This window comes from Pan troglodytes, chromosome 23 (genome assembly GCF_028858775.2).
Source record: "Pan troglodytes isolate AG18354 chromosome 23, NHGRI_mPanTro3-v2.0_pri, whole genome shotgun sequence".
Classification (NCBI taxonomy): Eukaryota; Metazoa; Chordata; class Mammalia; order Primates; family Hominidae; genus Pan; species Pan troglodytes.
In genome coordinates, this window is record NC_086016.1 from 47,580,232 (window position 1) to 47,602,010 (window position 21,779).

The 21,779-nt window shown below is 50.7% G+C and overlaps 1 protein-coding gene and 1 long non-coding RNA gene across 2 annotated transcripts in view; one reads left to right on the plus strand and one right to left on the minus strand.

Moving 5' to 3' along the window:
* Positions 1-12,613, plus strand: part of FBLN1 (fibulin 1) — a 99,775-nt gene extending 87,162 nt beyond the window's left edge. Inside the window, exon 17 of the mRNA XM_016939387.4 lies at positions 11,785-12,613. Coding sequence (XP_016794876.1) covers positions 11,785-11,924 — 140 coding nt within the window. The 3' untranslated portion in view covers positions 11,925-12,613. The remainder of the gene's footprint in view (positions 1-11,784) is intronic.
* Positions 12,614-15,896: 3,283 nt separating this feature from the next.
* On the minus strand, positions 15,897-17,135 carry LOC107970272 (uncharacterized). The gene is made up of 2 exons (XR_001712773.4): positions 16,889-17,135; positions 15,897-16,223 (listed from the first exon to the last, which is right to left on the minus strand). It is a non-coding gene; the product is annotated as an uncharacterized LOC107970272 (long non-coding RNA).
* Positions 17,136-21,779: the final 4,644 nt, after the last annotated feature.

Sequence of the window (21,779 nt, forward strand, 5' to 3'; positions counted from 1 at the left end):
CAAGGGGTTAAAAGGGGCTGGGAACAGCCTCTTAGTCTCCAGAGCCTCCCGCAGGAATGATTTGTGACCCTCTTAGGCTGCTGGTCTGCACCTTCTGAAAAGCCTTTAATATCACTGGGCACATTCATAAATTATTCTTTTTTAAAAATGAAATGTTTTAGCCAAACAGCAGTAGAGGCATGTTGTGCAGTATTAGCAAAAAAAAAAAAAAAAAAAAAGGAATGACGATGATATGAATCTTTTGGTGGCCTCTCCTGACCGTCTTTAAATCTGTGAAAGGATCTCAGTGCCCGCCATTACCCGGCCAGCACCGGGAGGATGTCAGGTGCTTCCAGGCGGACTCTGCTAGGAACATTCCATCTGTGGCCAAGGCTATCGCAGTCCTCAAATTAACAGCAAACCCTGTGTGGCCCTTGTGGTGTGCCAGGCACTCTTCTGGGCATATATATGTATTTTTTATATATAAAAATATATTTTTATATATATTTTTTATATATATAAATATATATAAAAATATATAAAAATATATTTTTATATATATAAATATATTTTTTATATATATAAAAAATATATAAAAATATATTTTTTATATATATAAAAAATATATAAAAATATATTTTTTATATATATAAAAAATATATAAAAATATATTTTTTATATATAACTTGCTCCTCATAGCAACCCTGTAGATCATTATTCCCATTTTCCAGATGAGGAAACTGAGGCACACAGGAGCTTCCAGGCTCAGGTGACATGAATTAAGAATGCACACATCATGCTGGGACTCTGTGGGGTTCCTGCTGTCATGACTTTCCCCAGCGACCTTGGGGAGGGCAGAGTTCTACTCTTTGAGGCCTGACCCGGTCCTGAAATCTCAGTTGTCACTTCTGCATCCTGACAACATGGAGCACGGTCCATAGTGTAGGTGTATCGTAAATGTTCAGTCCATGGCAGCGCAGACAGTCATCTGCAGATTCGCGAGCCTCTGGGATGATGGCCTGGAAAAGGGACATTGAGGACGTGGCCTTGCTCCAGCCTGGGGGGGCTCTGTGCCATGGCCCTGCAGCAGGGGGCCCCTTTTTGCCCTGAATTGGCTCATTCATGGCGCCTCTCAGGAGTAAAGGAGAAGAAAGTGATGGTTCTCCACCAACTTCACCTGTCCCCTCCTGCTGAACTCCAGCAGCGGCTCCCATGGCTCCAGGAGAGAGAAGGGGCATGACTGGCCTGCCCCTCTCATCAGCCTCTCCCCTCGCCCTCCCTCCTTTACTCTCATCTGCTCAGGAAAACTGAGAGCACCAAGCTGCCTCATGTCTCCACCCTCCCCGCAGAGCACCCTCCCATCGCCCTTTTCTTGTTGGGCACCTCGTTCTTCAAAGTCAGTTCAAGGTTAACCCGTTGGGGAAGCTTCCATGACACCAGTTCCCGGTTTGGGGTGTGTATTTCTCCGAAGCTCTCCCAAAGGAGCTTTGCTTACCTTTATCAGCCTCTGCTGCCCCAATCCCCTGTGCCTGCTCTCCCAGTGGCTGAGAGCCGCATGAAGAGCCAGACCAGGGCCAGGTGATGTTGGTAACCCCAGCACCCAGCACTGCAGCCACCCACAGCAAGCGCTCTGTGCTTGTCAGATAGAGAAGAGAGGGCTCTGCTCTGACCTGCAGGCCTGGGGCTCAGGACCCCCTCTCTGCACTCAAGGGCTGCCCGCCGGGCCAGCCTCTCTTCCCCCCATCCCTCCAGACCTTCATTGCATCTGTAGAAGGAGGCAGAGTAGCCTTCACTCCGGAAGGCAGAGGGCAGGACTTGGCCCCTCTGGTGTGCCCAGGTCTTTGAGTGAAGTTGGCAAGACTTGAACTCGTCCTGCCCTTCGTGGCCCCCTCACCTTGGGGGATTGCGAGGGGTTCAGTGTGGCTGGGGCAGTGTGCTGAGAGCTGGGCTGGACGGGGCCATGGGCCTCAGCAAGATGTGTCTCACCTGCTGTGAGCCCGGGTGGGGGTAGGGTGAGAAGAGCCCGCTGCAGAGCTACAGTGGGCCCCCACGGTTGGATTTACCTCCTGGCTCTGAGCACAGTGGGAAGGGGCATGGGAGGGGTGAAAAGGAAGGTGGTACACGTGTTCAGGTAGATGCGATGAGGCCGGAACTGAGGCCAGGTGGGGTTGTGGGGAGAGAAGGGAGGAGAGTCTGGAGACCTTTAAGAATAGAATCCATTGGCGTCAGTGATGGTTTAACCTGAGGGATGGGAGTAAGGGGCCTGTCGAGGGCGACTCCAAGTTCCTGGCTTGGGGGTACCTGCCTGGAGAGTGAGGGGTAGGGGAGGAAGGGAAGTGGGTTTAGGGGAGGAGGGTGGGTCAGTGTTTGGCGTGCTTGGATTTGAATTGTCCATCTGGGAGGGGCGTCTGGAGAGATTGGAGTGGACTCCGAGTTTGGGTCGGGGGCCCAGGAGGACCCCACCCAGCAGGTAGGTGGGTGGAGGCTGAGGTCGGCTCAGGAGACACACGGAGGGAGGGGACATGATTTCTTATCCCTCTAGTCTCAGTCACAAGTTCATTTCTCCTAAAAGGAGGTGCCTCAGACAGCAGATCCTTCCAGAACTCTCCCAGACCTTGTCTTCCTTTGGCAAGGCCACAGAGCTTGGTGGAAGGGGCAGTGGCCCAGGGCCTGGGCTCCAGTTCTGGTTTACTGCTTGCTGGCCGTGTGATTGTCAGCAACTCACGTAACCACACAGAGCCAAATTTTCTCCCCGGTGAGCCCCCGCTGCCTGCGTTTGCGATGAAAGGAGAGACAGTCGATGTGAGTGAGCTCTGTGATGACGGAACACTGCAGAAATGTTAGTTCCCTCGCCACAGGTGAAGGCTGAAGGGCTTTAGTCCAAAGCTGACATTTCCCTTCATATTTTTCCCGAAGGCGAAAGGTGCACCCTGGGAGCTGTCTCTTTCGTTCAGCTACCTTCAGCTGTCCCCTCCAAACTGTCTGATTTAGCTCACGGGAGACCTGCGGAAGGAGCACATTTATAACCATCAAGAAATACGGATGATGAGTTTTGCTGAGACATGTTGACTGACACTTGGTATTTTAAATATGCAGCCCAGACACCTGTCCCCCTTGCTTCCCGGCTTTTATGGCGTTTCTCAGCCAAGCAGAGAAGACCAGGTTTCGGGAGCTCAGTCCCTTCGACTGCACCACCAGCTTCTGATGCGATTCTCTCTAATTGCTTTCTGCTGTTTTTGCCGTGTGTTTATGAGTCAGCTAAGGGCAGTACAGTCGGGAAGTGTCCTGCGCGCCATTTTGCAGACAGGAGGAAGGAAGTGTCCTGCGCGCCATTTTGCAGACAGGAGGAAGGAAGTGTCCTGCGCGCCATTTTGCAGACAGGAGGAAGGAAGTGTCCTGCGCGCCATTTTGCAGACAGGAGGAAGGGGATGCAGTGGGATGGGAAGATCTGGGCTCTGAGGTCAGTCCCAGCTGGACGGAAACCTGCGGCCCTGTTAGCTCCGTGATCTGGAAGGTGCTACTAGTAGCGCCTCATTTTTCTCCCCAGGAGAAGGAGGGCGACCGTGTCTCATCCCTAACTGCGATGGGGGCTGAATGCGGCTGTGGGCACATAGGGTCTCTCTGTCTCCACCCATGTCTCCTGCTGTGTGGCCTCTTTCCAGTCCATCCACACTCTAGTTGGTGGCTTTGTGAGTGCTGACAGTACTTCCATGTGCTTTTTTGTGTTTTCTTTTTTGAGACAGAGTCTCGCTCAGTCACCGAGGCTGGAGTGTGGTGGCGTGATCTCGGCTCACTGCAACCTCTGCCTCCCATGTTCAGGTGATTCTCCCTGCCTCAGCCTCCCGAGTAGCTGGGATTATAGGCGCCTGCCACCATGCCCAGCTAATTTTTGTATTTTTAGTAGAGACAGGGTTTCGACATGTTGGCCAGGCTGGTCTCGAACTCCTGATCTCAGATGATCCACCCACCTTGGCCTCCCAAAGTGCTGGGATGATAGGCGTGAGTCACCACGCCTGGCCGCACATATTCTCAACGTTTCCTCTTTGCCATTGGTCTGTGCTGCTCGTCCTCGCCTGCAGGAACTGGGGAGCCTCTTGGGGTGAATTTACTGAGGGCTGGTGATTGTTTGCTTCTTCGCAGTTGCCTGCGGTGCTTGTGATGGGCAAGCCTGCTTGGGTCTCCTCTGAGCTCCTGGCCTCTCTGTTTCAGCACCTTGTCCACACAGCCCTACACTTCCCTTCCTTTCTGCTCATGGCTGGCCCCACATGGTGGCCACAGTTAATTTGCACTGGTATGAGATATTGTGCAGTCTCTTGATTCATCATCTGGTTTGCTAAAATGCTCTTTGACAGCCCTGCACACTCCATTACACTTTGTCAGCTAGAATCACAAGCCTCACGTTGGAGGCTGCACTTTAGAAGGGAAGATGACGCGCCCAAGGTCACACAGCTGGTCGATGCAGAGCCACCTAGGAACTCGAGGCTGTAACTCTAGGTCTCTTTATAAACCAGTGTCTACTGTCAGAGACATGAGACTCAGGCAGAGAGACCCCCCCGCCCCACACCCCCCGCCACTGACTGTCATCATTTCAAACAATGGAGAGACAATCAAGTGCAACATCAAATAGCAGGAGCTGAAAGATGGCTTCGAGATGGGGCCGAGAATGTGGACCACAGAGCCCAAGAGGCAGCGAAGGTCTCCCCACTGGACCCGAGCACTTCGTGTTCAGGATCCTGGATCCCCAGCACATCAGCTGCAACTTACAGAGCAGAGCCAAGACATGAAAGTGAAGCGCCCGAGGGGACCTACATTTTTCAACAGGGAGAAAAAAGTGCTTAATTATATCTTTAAGAGGCACAGACACGCCAAGGGATACCAGCAGCGTCTGAGACCTGAAGCAGAAATGCCAGGGATGAGGATTTGGAAGATTAACACAATTGAACTCAGCACTGTGGCCTTTTTTTTCTTTCTGGGGCTTCGGAAAGGTAGGAGGCAAACACCCTGGCAGGTAAGACAGACAAGCCAGGCGTGATGGAAATGCACCTCTTTGTCCTGCCTTTTACTGCTGGGGTGGTCCTTCCAAATGAAACTGCTCTCGCCCGGAGCCTTCGGTGGCTCCCCTTTCCTTCAGGACAAAGTGTTGTCTTCGTTCCTAGATTGTGAGGCTTCAGGGACTGATTTTCCTTCTTCCTTCTCTCCTTCCTTCACTCTCTCTTGTTCTTCTTCTGCCTTCATCTTACGACGTGATCATGGCAGAAGGCCTACCATGGGCCTGCCAGGGCCTGGGTTGGGGATGGTGGGGCAGAAATGAGCTGACACTGTCCCTGAACAAGGAGGCCGACTGTGAGCGTCCCCTGCAATGAGCAGGTGCAGTGTTGCAGTGGAAAGAGACCAGGTGCCAGGTGACATAGGGGGTCCAGGGAAGACTTCTATGAAGCAGTCCAGCTGGTCCCAGTGTCTGGCACATGAGACATGGCAAATCAGAGGCTGTAGGATCAAGTGGATGGATGGAACCAGGCCCCTGGTGGCAGCTGTCTCATGTTTGCGATGTTGCATGTGGGCAGTGAGTGTTCCTTGCTGCTTCCTCCTTCCCTTGCCTCCCTGTGTTAGAGAAGTTGGTGGTGGTTCTGAAAGAACAGTGGTGTAGAATTGGTGATGGGGAGGCAGCCAGGAAATGACCCAGCTTCTTGGTTCTCTGAGACTGACGAAGTGAGGTCCTGGGGCAGTACCCACCAGATGAGGCACATGGCTCAGCCTCATCTGCCTGCCTCTCCCCAAGATTGACACCGTTCCCAGAACCGGCCTGAACCTTCATATTTTTGGGCTTTGCACTTGTCCTTCCTGCTTCCTTGGCTCCTATTTATTCCTCAAAACCCAATTTAAAGCTTCCTGTTTAAAGCTCCTCTGTGCAGAGTAGCCTCTAATGGATGGGTGGGTGGATTCATGGGTGGGTGAGTGGGTGGATGGACAGATGGGTTGATCGGTGGGTGAATGGATGGATGGTTGGATCCATGGGTAGGTGAGCGGATGGATTGGTGGATGGATGGATGAATGGATGGATGGATGGACGGACGGATGGATAGATGGATGGGTGAGTGGATAGATGGATGGATGGATGAGCGGATGGTTGGGTTGATGGGTGGGTGAATGGATGGATGGTTGGATCCATGGGTAGGTGAGTTGATGGATTGGTGAGTGGGTGGGTGGATGGATGGATGGATGGATAGATGGATGGATGGATGGATGGATGGACGGATGGATGGATGGATGGATGGATGGGTGAGTGGATAGATGGATGGATGGATGAGTGGATGGTTGGGTTGATGGGTGGGTGAATGGATGGATGGTTGGATCCATGGGTAGGTGAGTTGATGGATTGGTGAGTGGGTGGGTGGATGGATGGATGGATGGATAGATGGATTGGTGAGTGGATGGATGGGTTGATGGGTAGTTAGGAAGCTATGAAGAAAAGTGGTATCAGAATCTTGATTCTGCAGGCATTTATTTGGCATCTATTATGTGCCAGGAACTGAGGACCAGCTGAACTGTTTAGGTCCTCTTTCATGAAGTCCTCCCTAGCCACTGGCCTGGGTTCAGTCGAGGTGAGGGCAAGGAGGTGGAAGTCATGCTTGAACTAGCCTGGAGATGGAGGAAACCTGTTCCCCAAACCAGAACCCAGGAAAATGTGGCTAGGCTGGAGCAGTGTGGGCAGGTCCGCTGACAGGGCATGGCCTGGGAAAGGGGGTCCTGGGTTGAGTGGGGTTGTGCACAGACTGGGAGATGCAGTGTGGACTTCAGGTCAGAGGGGAGGGATAGAGAAGCGGATTTGGGAAGGGCAGGAAGGGGTGCACATTCCTTGAGCGCCTGCTGTGTGCAGCCGTACAGTCTGTTGTTCGACCCTCGCAGCATCCCTACTTCTTCTACCTTAATAACTTTTCTTGTTAAATGCAAAGAACCTGAGAAAATCCAGGCCCCGAATCTGACCATCAGTGATTCAGCCTAGCGCCTCCCTTCCCCTTCACAGCACCCTTTTCCCTAGTGTGGTCCTTTACTTCCTTTCGAGTTGCTCGTCTCACCACGCAGCTGTTTACAATCAGCTTGGAGCTCCGGTCTTCAGCCATTGTAGAGACCAAACCTCGTGAAGTACTCTGGTGCAATGTATTTAGGGACAATCATTTTCTATATGTTCAGGGCTTTCCTCTCTCATAAATCAGTCCAAGAGAAATACTTAACACCTGCTGTATGTTTCTAAGAATTCAGCCACGCTTTGGCTGGGAGTCAGATCACTTTAAATATTAGAATGCTTTTTGATAGCCAGTGGTCATTTCTCAGTGGAAAGAAAAAGGATGACATTGAGTTTGATTTGTTTCTGATTTTGAAGGTTGCTGGGGGTTTTTTTTGTTTTGTTTTTGGTTTTGTTTTTTGAGACAGAGTCTTGCTCTGTCGCCCAGGCTGGAGTGCAGTGGCGCGATCTCAGCTCACTACAACCTCCGCCTCCTGGATTCAAGTGATTCTCCTGCCTCAGCCTCCTGAGTAGCTGGGACTGCAGGCGTGCCCCACCACGCCCGGCTAATTTTTTGTATTTTTGGTAGAGACGGGGTTTCACCGTGTTAGCCAGGATGGTCTTGATCTGCTGACCTTGTGATCCGCCCGCCTCGGCCTCCCAAAGTGCCGGGATCACAGGCGTGAGCCACTACGCCCGGACAAAGTTTGCTGTTTTTAATCCCTGTTCATAGAAGAGGAAATTGAGACTCAGGAAGGTCAAATAACCCATCTGGGGGTCCTACCACGGAGCCAGGTCAGTTCGTATCCTGCAGGTCTCAAAGGGCCTACTTAGAACGTCTGTGGCAGGTCCCTGTCCCACATGGAGCTCACTGCATGAGCACTTCTTCTTTCTCTGTCCCCAGACTGACCCCTGAGGACAGACCTTCAGTTTCTCTACATTCTTATTTAGCCAGTGCCAGGCACACGTAGCATGCGCAGACCCTCTGTGCATTGGAATTGTTGATAATATTAATGGTCCCACATGCACCAGGAGTGTGTATTTAAATTTAGACTTTTAAGGTAAATATATACATATATCAACATAAGAATATGATAATTATTATATACATATATCAACATAAGAATATGATAATTATTATATACATATATCAACATATGATAATTATATACATATATCAACATAATATGATAATTATATATTTATCATGTTTGTATTTTATATATAAATTTTAGAGTAAATGTAAACATTTTATATGAACAAATATGGATATTTATATATAATTATATTTATAAATACACTTATGTGTAAATATAATTAATAATTATATAAATTTATATGTAAATTTATAAAATACACTTTAAACTATTTAAAATACAGTTATATAAATTTGACATTATAAGATATATTTTTAATAATATATTGTTTTATATGTATAATAGTTATATATCATATATGAAACTATATAATATACAGAAATATAATAATAACAGAAATAGATCTCTTTTTTTTGGAAACAGGATCTTGCTCTGTCACCCGGGCTAGAATGCAGTGGCACAATCTTGGCTCATTGCAACCTTGACCTTACCGGGCTCAAACAATCCTGCCACCTCAGCCTCCTGAGTAGCTGGGACTACAAGCACACACCACCATGCCTGGCTAATTTTTGTATTTTTTGTAGAGACGGGGTTTTGCCACGTTGCCCACGCTGGTCTCGAACTCATGGGCTTGTGATCTGCCCGCCTAAGCCTCCCGAAGTGCTGGGATTACAAGCGTGAGCCACTGCACCCAGCTGAAACAAAGACATATCTGACTGTTGCTTGTGGAGGTGCCTGCCATTCCTCCCTACAGTGATTCACAGGCTCACCCAGCCTCTCCTCCTCCTCCTTCAAGCCCCAAACCTCTGAATGCCAGGAAGGGTGGTAAAAAGTGTCTCTGCGCCTAGTACCAGTAAAGTTGGCAGGTCACTGTGGCTAGCGGGGGCACCATTGTTGGCCTCGGGCCTGGGGAGAGAAAAATATGACATACAGGGGGCCCACGGGGGTGTGTTAGGTTCAGCCCTGTAAGCCCACACTGACCCTGGTGGGCAGACCCAGCCCAGGGAGGGGCAGGCAGGAGTGACCCGGTCATCAGGGCCTGCTGGCAAGCCCAGGGTGGTGACAGGCCCACGTCTTTTGCCGGGAGCTGAAGATGTTCATGGGCTTTCAAGCAGGACAAAGCTTCAATGTCATCACCAGGTAGCAGGCAGAGCAAGGGTGCTGACAGCCTGCAGAAGCCTGTGCTTATCTCTCCATCGGAGCTAAAGCCCATGTTTGCTTAGGGAACAGCCTGAAATTCCACCCCAGCCGCTGGGCCTTTCACTTTTGAAACATAAGCCTAGAGAGCGAAAGGGGGGAACGTTGTGCCCAGATTCTCTTTCTGAGCGTGAACTTGATGTTCCTGACCAGGAACCAGCCACTCGTACCGAAGGCCTTCCTGACCCTTCAGTTCTCCCCTGAGCCTTTGCTGTGTCCTGGGCACCAAGAGCTGGAGATAGGCTGTCCCCGTGCACGTTTCCTAAACCTGCAGAGGAACTGTTCACAGAATCCAGCCTGGAATCAGCCGTTTGTGGCAAACAGTAGCTATTTCTCAACGTGTGGTTGTGAAGCTGCAGGCCCCATATTCGCTCTTCACAGAGCATCCAAGCAGGTGTCTCAGTGCCAGCTCACACCGTTTACACCGCTCACACCAGCTCTGGAGAGCTGCTTGTACACATCTCTCCACAAGTCACTTTCAGTGATGCCACGTGGTACCAGAAATTGGCCATAGAAATTGGCCGATGGTACGACCAGAGAGCCACCTGTTAGATAGTTACCCCACATCCCCACCCTCAACACCACCTTAGACAAATCCTACTGTCAGAACATGTGGAACGGAGAAGGGACCTTGGCGGTTCATTCATAAATGTCAGCACCCATAGGTCTGTGCCTGTTTGGCCGCAGACACTGGGGAGCAGCCTGCAGCCTTGGCTTGTGCAGCTTCCTCTGCAGGAGGGGTGCCTCCTCCAAGAAACCTGTCCTGACTCCCCAGCCCTCCCCACCTCCATTCTCGCCCCCACTGGACAATGCACACCCTTCATCAGAGCATGGTGCATACCTTTCATCCTAGATCTCCCACCAGCTTTGAAACCAGCATCCTGTTCATGATGTCTGGAACCCTGGGAACTGTCCCAGCGCCTGTTGAGCACATGTGTGCATGCGAAGGGGATCTGCTGAGTGCTCTGCTCTGGTGGGAAGGCCGCTCTGCACAGCTGGAGCTGATGCCTTGGCAGATGCTGGGCATCTGAATCGTGCAGTGCAGGAGCACAGGGGCATGGCACCGTTTGTTGCTGGGGAACCTAGGCCTCGAAAGGGCCTCAGCCTCTCCACAGTGCAGTGAGGACTGTCCCATATTCTCACCACGTACAGAGTATGGGAGAGTCTCTGTGAGGCTTTGGGTGCCCTGCAGAGGGAAGGCAGTGCCAGCTGGGCCTGGTCGGGGGCCATGGAGATGGCGGGCCCAGGCTGGGGAGGACTTGTGGCACCCACTCCCTTACCCGCCAACCCTGATCCCCTGGAATCTTCAGAATGCCTGGGGTTGCTCCTCTTCTACCCTGCCGTGGCTAAGCTTTGTCTGTGCCCTGTCCTCTGGCCACAGTCTTTGCCTGATCCCTACCCTGGTACAGGCAGAGCTCCCTGCAACCCCCAGCTGTTTCCCCAGAACTGACACCAGTCTCCCTGCACCACCCATCCTCCTTTTGACTGCCCTGGGGATGCCACTGCTGCTCTGATCCTCTGTCACTCCAGCCACCTCTTGCTTCCCTGTTATCACAAACACTGAACAGTGAGCTCAGGTGTCACCCTCCACAGAGGCATGCACAGCAAGGGGTCCGGAGGCATGCACCATGGAGAACTGGGGGTGCTCTGCTTGCAGGAGGATCCAGGGCCCACTACAATCCTCAGATGTTCTGGGGGAGAGGATATGCCTGCTTCATTTCTTCTCAGGGGTCAGAACTGGGCACAGGGGGTTGGAAGGAGGGAGAAAGATGTCTATCAGGTACCCACTGCATGCCAGGCCCTCTTCTAGGCTCCCTTAAAACGTTTCAGGTAGGCCGGTCACGGTGGCTCATGCCTGTAATCCCAGCACATTGGGAGGCCAAAGCGGGTGGATCACCTGAGGTCAGGAGTTTGAGACTAGCGTGATCGACATGGAGAAACCCCATCTCTACTGAAAATATAAAATGAGCCAGGCATGGTGGCGCATGCCTGTAATCCCAGCTACTCGGGAGGCTGAGGCAGGAGAATGGCTTGAACCCGGGAGGTGGAGGTTGCAATGAGCCGAGATCACGCCATTGCACTCCAGCCTGGGCAACAAGAGTGAAACTCTGTCGCAAAAACAAAAAACAAACAAACAAAAAACACCTGTCAGGTAAATGGTGGTAGAGCAGAAAACCTGGGCTCAGAAGCTGGCATTGATCCCAGAGCCATCCAGTTCCAAAGCTCACACCTGCAACTTTCCTCCAGGTTGGGCAGTGCATGATGGAAAGGCTGTCCCAGCAAGTAGTGAGTTCACTTTCACCAGTCCCTGGAGGCAGGAGCAGAGCCTGAGCTGACCACTTGGAAGGGGACGTTATTCAGGGGACTCGAGCATCTGGCGTAGGATGGGACTCCATGAGGTCTACGCCTCCTTCTAGCTCTGAAACTCCTCGAGGGAAACCATTTCCCAGATCTCTACGTTGCTGCAGTCCCTTCTAACTTCCGGCACACCTTCTGCTCTCTCCGCAGGTGTCGTGCGCCAGGTGCGGCCCATCGTGGGCCCATTTCATGCCGTCCTGAAGCTGGAGATGAACTATGTGGTCGGGGGCGTGGTCTCCCACCGAAATGTTGTCAACGTCCACATCTTCGTCTCTGAGTACTGGTTCTGAGGGCTGGTCTGCCGCACAGCCGCAGGTGCACCTCCAGGCCAAATCATTGCTGCCAGTGACTGTGGCCTGTACTTGTTTATACCCTCAGACTTTTTTAATGTTAGGTATTTGTAGCATTAGGCCAACATGTATTAAGCTGAGCCAGATGAATAAGTCCATCTGATGTATTTTCGGTGTTTAAAAAATGAGTCCAATTGCTCAACTGTTTGGTTGAAAACCTTGCTCATTTTTTAATGCGAAGGCTAAGTGTCACCCCCTTTCTCTGCCTCTGGGCTGGGCCTGGCTAAGGGCCAAGGAAAGAAAGACATTTTTTAGGGGGCAGCCAGTCCAAATGCCAAAAGAAGACCAGTTCTTGCCCTGATTGTATGAAATTTGACATTTTGGTACTTTTTTTTTTTTTTGGCCCATCAGATTTTCTATGTTCTAAGGACATGGCTGCTGTAGAATAGCACAGACGTGGACGATAAATTATCCCCAGAAGCAGCATGACAGAATGCCTCGGGGAGCACTTGGAAGGGAAATTGCAGTTCTGTTGAAATAGAGGAAAATCCCTTGGTAAAGACACAGCCTGTTAGGCTCATGTGGGCCTCCAGTATGTTCACCAGGGGAATGGCTGGAATTTCTCAGCACTCTGCATCATCCATCTTTTCTTATAGGTGGGAAAATAAACAACTTTGTGATCCTCCTGATGGCCTGTGCATGAGAGTCTTTCAAGAAGAGGGCTCTCTGCCAGCTCAGGAGTCTTCCGCCAGCTAAGGGACTGGAAATCTCCCCCCGCCGTCCCCCTGCGTCACCCCGCCCAAGGTTGTCTCAATGCTCCTCCTGCCCCTCAAGGTTCTGGGGCGGGGCCCAGCTTGTGTATTGGAAAAGCTTCCTACACACGTCGTTTTCAGTGCCATGCCCACCCTCTGAGAAGTGCGGCTCGGGTTTGTTCCCTGCCCCATGTCCGGTGCTGCTAGGAAAGCCCAGGGCTCTGGCTTCTGTGTGACTTGCTTGCAATAGCATCCCTCGTGGCATCCTGATCCTCTCTAGAAATCCCTGGGGGGAAATAATGACCCTTCCGCAGCCATGAGTCCCTGCCAGACACAGGCCTGGGCCAGGCATTTGACATGAGGTGCTTCGCTCATTCCTCCTGGTGGCCCAGTGCGGTGGGTATGATCACACACGATCTTGAGATGGACAAACTGGGCTCAGAGAGAGGAACTCGGCTGCCAAAATTCACACATTTGAGAGACAAAGAGGGAATTCAAATTCCATTTATCTGAATTTAAGCCCTCTCTAAACCCTGTGTCAGCAATAGATATGGACAGACTGAATTTGTTGGGGGACTGACACCCCAATTGGCATCAGTGGTGGGGCCAGGGGCTCCCTGTGCCCCAGGACCCACTCCGGCCTCCAGGGACTCAGCATCCAGGCTCTGTTTCCACACACGCCTCTCCTCCAAATCCTTCCCTAGGTTGATCCCATCCTCTTAGGTATGGACCCCATTTGTGGCTCAGAACCTCTCCCATCCTATGCCTCATTTCGCAGCCTGGACTCTAGCACTGGGTGAGATCTCAGCCCCACACTCAAGCCAACACCACTCCAACTCTCAAGAACATGGTCTCCGCCACCTTTAGGAAGACCTTTCCAAGGTCACTTATTTGGGTCACTGGTCCATCAAAGCCAAGCCTGGGCCAGCCAAGTACAAGGCCTGCTGGAGGCTTGGCCGCTGTAGCTGGTGGGAAAGAAGAGGCCAGGTGTGGGGCTGGACGGTCCAAGGAGCCACATCTGGGGACAAAACAAGTGCAGGGAACATCCATGCAGCTCTTGATGCCAGGGAGTTAGGGAATTGGGGTCCTGGCAGGGAAGCAGGGCTGGGAGCTGGCTGCAAGAATGAAAGGAAGCCTCAGGGCGAGGGGCAGGAAATAGAAAGGGACATGTAGGGGGAGTGCTGCCGCCCACTTGCAGCCTGGGGGCAAATCCGCCAGAGCCAGGCCGTTCAGCAAAGCTGGTTTCTGGGAGCCTTCTTCAGTAGGGTGGGGTGGGAAGACCGAGGTGCAGGCTGCTTTGGGAAAAGAGTTTCCCATACTCCTAACGGGAGTTAGGGCAGGCCAGGCGCAGTGCCTCATACCTGTAATCCCAGAACTTTGGCAGGCCAAGGCGGGTAGATCACTTGAGGTCAGGAGTTCCAGACCAGCCTGGCCAACATGGTGAAACCTCCTCTCTATTAAAAATACAAAAATTAGCTGGGCATGGTGGCGGGCGCCTGTAGTCCCAGCTATTCGAGAGGCTGAGGCAGGAGAATCACATGAACCCAGGAGGCGGAGGTTGCATTGAGCTGAGATCCACTCCAGCCGGGGCACAGGAATGAGACTCTGTCTCAAAAAAAAAAAAAAAAAAAAGTGTTAGGGCAGCTGCCATGGGGAGGGTGAATGCAGAGCCAAGCCCCCTGCTGCTGATTGGGTTTTGAATGAGCACATGATCCAAGCTGTCCAATCAGAGTCCTGCCTCAGAGGGCGTGTCCGTCTGGAGCAGAAGAGGGCAGGAGGGGCCCGCAAGTGAGCGGTGAGGGCGCCAGGTTGAGGAGCCCAGGGGAAGAGAGGGAGTCCTGACCCTATCTGATTCAGAATCAGGGAGGCAAAGGCAGACCTCTCGCGGCAGGGCTAGCAGGGCGAGTCACTGCCATCGTCCGAGCTTCAGTTTCCACATCTGCAAAGTGGAGATTCCCAGATGGCAGTGAGGAGCGCTGGAGAGCATGAGTGCAAGAGGGCTTTGTGCATTGCAAAGTGCTGCATTCGTGTGTGAAGGCTTACTATCATTAACCGTTAAAAGCAGCGATGACGGTGATGACGATAATGGTTGCCACTGTCAATCGAGCCACGTGAATGCGCTCTGGAAGCTTGGCATCTTTTCAATCCGGCATTTCCTTTTCTTAATCATCGTGGAGAGACTTGGTAGACAGTTGTGTAAATTACCCACCAGCTTAACTCTTCATATTTCATATCGTGCTATGGGTTGGGCACCTGAGGGACCCATAAGTATCTCATTATACTTGCAAAGTAATTACTGTTAGAGCCTCGCATCAGCGGCATTAAGGGACCAGCTAATGGGAGCTGGAGGTGCCTCTGAGTTCCTCCACAACAGTGATTCCTTCTTAATTGTAGCCTTAGAACAAGATAACTGAGGGAAATTGCTAAAGGCAAAGCAGTTTATAAGCAGCATGAGACAGCAAAACACACAGAGACACCAAGTTGAATCCTTCTTGTTGATCTGGTAGAAGAAACTTGGAGGGAAGGTCCCAGAAGGTCTCATAGAGTGGTATTCGACCAGAAAGCTGCCTGGTTTTTTTTATTCCTAAGGGACATCTATTCTACTGTACAGAGGAAGTCTGTGGCATGTGTCAGAAGTGCCTGGGCTACCCAGGGTCCTAGCAGGACCCGTTTTAACATGCAGGTGGGCGTTGAGTGGAGGGTGCCAGGGCCCACCCAGCCAACCCAGCCAAGCCAGCCAACTAGAATTGGAGGAGGGAAGCCAGCTTTTCCAAAGTTCTCAAGTTTGTCCAGGTGAAAAAACACCTGGAAATCAAGGTTTTTTTCCTAATATTGTAACATGAAAATTTTCAAATATACAGCCGAGTTGAAGGAATTTTACAGTGAATACCAGGGCACCTTCCACCTAGATTCTGCCACTGACCTTTTATGAGATTGAGTTGCATTTTGAAGAAATGACAATATGATGAATTAATAAATACAAATAAGAAACTTACAGTTTCTTGTAGGCTTGCACTCAAATCCAGCCACTTACTAGCTGTGTGTCCTTGGGCACATTGCTTAATGTCTCAGAGCCTTGGTTTTCTCTACAACGAAATGAAAATAAGGACACATACTTCACAGGAGTGATTGTTAGGATGAAAGGGGATGATTACGTAAAACAGTGCAAGAACGGCTACACAGGAGGGCCTCCATAAACAGTACTGTCATGACACACACACCTGAAAGGATAGTCTTTATTCAGTTAGATGCCACATTTTATTAAAGTCTTGTGTGGACAAGAAGTGAAACCTCAGAGGAATTTATGAAGAATAATTGGAGGCACTTCCGTGTGACTTGGCTTCATCCGGACCGGATGACTTCTGGGTGCCAGCAACAGTTCCCCATTTCCATTCACGTTTCCCCACATCGTTCATGCCAAAGAGATGGGTGCCAAGAGGCCATCCGTCTTCATCCTGGACATAGAATGAGAGGGGAACTCACTCTTGAAGGACTTTTGAAGTCTCAGAGAAGAAACGGAGCCACCGTAGACCTTTTGAAATATGGCCTGTGAGAAGCACGGTGACAGTCACCATTACTACCAATAATCACATTACTCTTTGTGGGAAAAAAGACCTACTATGTGCCAGGAAGGCTTCAGTAATCATCTCCAACACACACACATTCTCTCACACACACTCACATGTGCGCATGTGCGCGCGCGCACGCGCGCGCACACACACACACACACACACACACACACACACACACACTCTGCAGCCCCTCTGCCATGCCCAGCTCAGGGCCATCTTCTCCCACAAGGATGCCGGTCTCATCTCCTGAAATGAGGTTGCAGTGAGCCGAGAATGAGCCACTGCACTCCAGCTTGGGTGACAGAGCGAGACTCCATATAACCTCTGCCTCTTGGGTTCAAGAAATTCTTGTGCCTCAGCCTCCCAAGTAGCTGGGATTACAAGCACGTACCACCACACCCAGCTAATATTTTTTGTATTTTTTAGTAGAGACGGGGTTTCGTCATGTTGGCCAGGCTGGTCTCGAACTCCCAACCTCAGGTGATCTCCCTGCCTTGGCCTCCCAAAGTGCTGGGATTACAGGCATGAGCCACCGCGCCCGGCCTGATCTCAGTCTTTAAGAGAGCAGCAGCTCATCTGTGGCCACTGCTTCCCAGGGACTTGCCAGAAGGGAGGTGCAGGGCACAGGGAAATAACCCACCTCTATCTGACGGCTTCAATGGTATCGAACGTCCTCAGTGGCAGCACGCAGCACAGAAGCTGAGGTGTGGCTGCATTCCACTTGGAGAATTCCACTGTGATTCATGGTGTCAGCTGCAAGTTCAAGGTGTCACAATTTAATTATTAAACATCATGAGGCATTAGGAGGCTTGGGCACGCACTGATAAGTGATCCATTTCTAACACAGCTGGTTTATTACTGTTTGTGGCAGCTCCTGCATGAATTGGTGTCCATTAACTAAGCAATGGTATTATAATTACACATTTAAATTATGTATGGGAAGGGTGTCAGTGGTAGAAGTCAGACTGCAGTGATTACTTTGAGTCATCAGACCTCCTGGATGTAGTCTCTCTGCAGATAGCTGTAACTCTGGCTTGTTTTCTGCTCATTTTCTGCAGACATGTAGAATCCACTGCTAGGGTCCACTGAGCTGTCTTCTGGGTGGTTTTTGGTGCTGCAGGAGATAAACACATGTGTCTTCCTGGTTGGACCCAGTTGATGCACTAACCTAATTCTGTCCTTTGCCTGCCCTGATCTCCATAGCCTGCTTCTTCCTGGAAATTTGCTGCTTCTTCTTTTTTTTTTTTTTTTTTTTGAGACAGGATCTCGCTCTGTCACCCAGGCTGGAGTGCAGTGGCGTGATCTCAGCTCACTGCAATCTCTGCCTCCCGGGGGTTCAAACCATGCTCTCTGCCTCAGCCTCCTGTGTAGTGTGGATTACAGGCACCTCCCACCATACCTAGCTAATTTTTGTATTTTTAGTAGAGATGGGTTTTCACCATGTTGGCCAGGCTGGTCTCAAACTCCTGACCTCAGGTGATCCACCCGCCTCGGCCTCCCAAAGTGCTGGGGCTACAGGTGTGAGCCACCGCGCCCGGCCGGAAATGTGCTTCTTTAGAGGAAGGCACTGTTGATCCTACCTCCTTGATCTGGTTTCTAAGACCTTATACAAACTGGGCCCGTTAGTCTTTGCTCCCTGATACTATCTGATACCATCTGGTCTCATTCCTTCCTTCCCATCTTGTTCATTCATTGGTTCACTCATTCATTCACTCACTTCACACCCTCCCTCTGGTGAATCAGTTCCCCTCTGTCCTCCCCACTCTGTCCAGTCCTCCCCTAGGCTGCCAGGTTACGTTTCCAAAACTCCGATCTGATCAGGCCCTCTTGGTCTCAGATCCTCCAAGGGCTGCCTTCAAGGTCTCCTGCACCAACCTCGTGGTGTGGCTGTGTGACATAATAAGAAACATTCACTTCTATTTGGTCTCTTTCCGGGTTCCTGACACAAAGCTCCTAATCCCTTGTCTTTGGTTTAATTAGGTGACTCTCAGTGGCTCCTGGGTGGGGTTGGGGGCTGAGCACCAGAAAGACCCAGATTCGACGAGGAGCCTGGAGCTTTTGGCTCCACCCCCACCCTCCAGGAAAGGGGGAGGGGCTGGAGATTGAGCTAATAATCCATCACGCGTAAGTGATGAAGCCTCCGTAAAAATCCTTGAACTACAGGATCCAGAGAGCTTCTGGGCTGGTGGACACATCCCCATGCTGGGAGGGTGGCGCCCCCCAACTCCACGGGGACAGAAGCTCCTGTGCCCGGGCCCTACCAGAGCTCGCCCTGTGTGCCTCTTCGTCTGCCTGTTCATCTGTATCATCAATAATGTCCTTTACAAGGACATTATTGTCCTTGTAATAATGAATGAGGAGGGAATTATTCCATTCAGGAAGGAATGAGACCAGATGGTATCAGATAGTATCAGGGAGCGAAGACTAATGGGCCCAGTTTGTATAAGGTCTTAGAAACCTATACATGTAACCAAAGTGTTTCCCTGAGTTCTGTGAGCCATTTTAGCCAATTACCAAACCCGAGGAGGGCGTTCTGGGGACCCCTGATGTGTAGCCAAGTCAGACGGAAGTGTGGGTAACCTGAGCGCCCAATCTTTGCAACTGACATCTGAAGTAGGGACGGTCTTGCAGGACAGAGCCCATATCCTCTCGGGCCTGTGCTAACTCTGGGTGGCCAGCGTCAGAATTGAACTGAAGTGTAGGACGCCCAGATGGTGTCTGCAGAGAGCTGGCCGGGCGTGGTGGCTCACGCCTGTAATCCCAGCACTTTGGGAAACCGAGGCGGGCGGATCACCTGAGGTCAGGAGTTGCAGACCAACCTGGCCAACATGGTGAAACCCCATCTCTACTAAAAAAAATACAAAAATTAGCCAGGCGAGATGGTGGGTGCCTGTGATCCCAGCTACTCAGGAGGCTGAGGCAGGAGAATCGCTTGAACCTGAGAGGTGGAGTTTGCAGTGAGCCAAGATCGCGCCACTGCACTCCAGCCTGGGCAACAGAATGAGACTCTGTCTCAAAAAAAAAAAAAAAAAAAAAAAAGCGGGACAGACAGGGGTGGGAAGTTGGGGAGGGGGCTCTGGGAGGGGGAAGATGTGGGTGCCCCATGTGGAGCTAAGAATGGAGGAGTGGCAGGGGGCACAAGGTCACAGAACTAGGCTGAGGAAGAAGAGGTTGCCTGGAGGGTGGGACCCAGAAGCTATTGAAATGTCGCAGCAGAAATGGCCATTGAACACCCCTTCTAAGGTCCTCGGTGGGAAACAGTCAAGTCCTAACATCCTACATGGGGAAATCTACGCAGTTAGCAGAGCCAAATATGACAGCAACATGAGCCAGCCACTTTGAACCTGACGTTTTATCGTCATGTGAGACTGTAGCTCTCTGAGTCCCACACCCTGGCCACCTTGTCCTGGTTCCTGCACCTTTGAGGGTGAGTTATTCAAGTCAGCCGGTGGAGTAGACAGTGCTCCTGATCATTCCTAAAAGGCAACAGCCTTTTCTGCATTTCTTGCAGGAAAAGTCAGACAGATCTGAGAAGAAATCTCCAGATTCCCCAGAAAGCACTCTCTTGAACATCCCTTCCTGTGCATACACAGCAGGTGTTTAATTCTTGCTCTAGGGAGCAGAGCCCGTCCCAGTGTGAAGAGTGGCTTTGCACACAAGAAACTATTTCTCCATTGTCTCCCTAGATTAAAGAGGCCCCCAGTTGAAACTGCTTCCCCTGAGCCTTCGGTATTAGAAACTGGTAAAACCCCTCCGGAAGCATCGCCCTGGAAACTTGAGCACCTCAACCCCCAAACTCAGATCCCAGCAGAGAAAGCCTTTGGCATCCCAGGACCGAATGCTAATGGCACTGAGGTCAGGGTGAATCCACTCTGGCCTGTGGTGATGGTGACTTGCTGTTGAGAACCTTAGTGTTTTGAGTGAACAAGAAGAAATCTATTCCAGCATGATTATTCCAATTGGGATTTAGGAGGACTGGGCATTCTCCACATTCCAGTCTTCTTCAGTTCCATGGGCTTAAGAGGGGGCTTATTTTTTTCTTTCTGTGCCACAAAAACTTGGCAGCGATGACTAACCTAGGGTAACATGAGAAAGCTTACTAGGTCGGTCTGTGGCTTTCCTGCTAGCTTTCCTGTTTGTCATACGACAGTGAGACCAATGCCAGCTCATCATGGCACAGAGAGCTTTGGGTGATCTTTGCAGCTGGATGTGAGGCCCAGCTTGGTGGGCTAATGCCCTGGAGAATGGGTACCTTGGGTGTTCAGTGAGAGGCACGGTAGGAGTGGGGTAGGGGTGAGAGGAGAGAGGCATGTGGAGCTCAGAGGTAGAAGCACAGCCTGTTTCTAATAGACATTAAAAAGAAAGGACACTTCTGGCCGGGCGCTGTGGCTCACTCCTGTAATCCCAGCATTTTGGGAGGCCGAGGCGGGCGGATCACCTGAGGTCAGGAGTTCGAGACCAGCCTGGCCAACATGGTGAAACCTCACCTCCACTAAAAATACAAGAATTAGCCAGGCGTGGTGGCACATGCCTGTAGTCCCAACTACTCAGGAGGCTGAGGCAGGAGAATCGCTTGAACCTGGGAGGCAGAGGTTGTAGTTAGCCGAGATGACGCTACTGCACTCCAGCCTGGGTGACAGAGAGAGACCCCATCTCAAAAAAAAAAAAAAAAGAAAGAAAGAAGAAGAAAGGACATTTCCAGCTGGACGAGGATGACCTTCGTTAGAGAAACAGCAGCAACTTGGCCTTCCCCAGCCCCAAACAACACTGCCAGGTTGAGATCATTACTACCATTTTGCAGAGGACAAATGTGAGCCTCAGAAACGAAGAAACTCCCCCAGAGTAGGACACGGCCAAGCTGTTTCTTACCCTCCGGCCTCCTGTGCTCTTTCCATGACAAGCAGAAAGAACAGGCTACCTTTGGTTTAAGGTCTCGATAAACTTTGACACTGTGGAACCAATCCTTCCTCCTTGCAAACAACATTCAGTTCAACTTGGTGAATCTCTATTGAACATTTATTATGTGCAAATGCCTGTATGCATGAAATAAAATTAAAAAATAAAATATGCATGAAATTAAAACAACACACAACAATAACCAGGCATGGACACAAGGCCTAGGAAGGGCTTGGCATGAACACACTAAATCAACTTAGCCGAGGAGACCATTCCCAATATTCTGGAGGGGGCAAGTCTGATATTAACTCCCCGGGGAAAAGAGCCCTTTCCTCGCTTACTCCTGGTAGGACCAAACCCAATATCTAGCACTTTTTACCAACTCTTTCAAGATCCTCCCGAGAGTTTTTTCATCTGTATCAGTTCTCTCATCTGAAAAGTGAGCCTAATAATTACTACCTTGCAGGAGTTTGGGGAGTATGAAGCAAGATGGTGACTACAAAACGTGGGCACAGTGCCTGGTCCGGAAGAGGAGCTCAGAAAATATCTGTTCCAGTTCTTCTCTTCCTTTCTCAGGCACGTGCCTTTGTGAGTTCTCAGTAAATGTCACCTCACTCTCCTTTTTTAAAAAAATA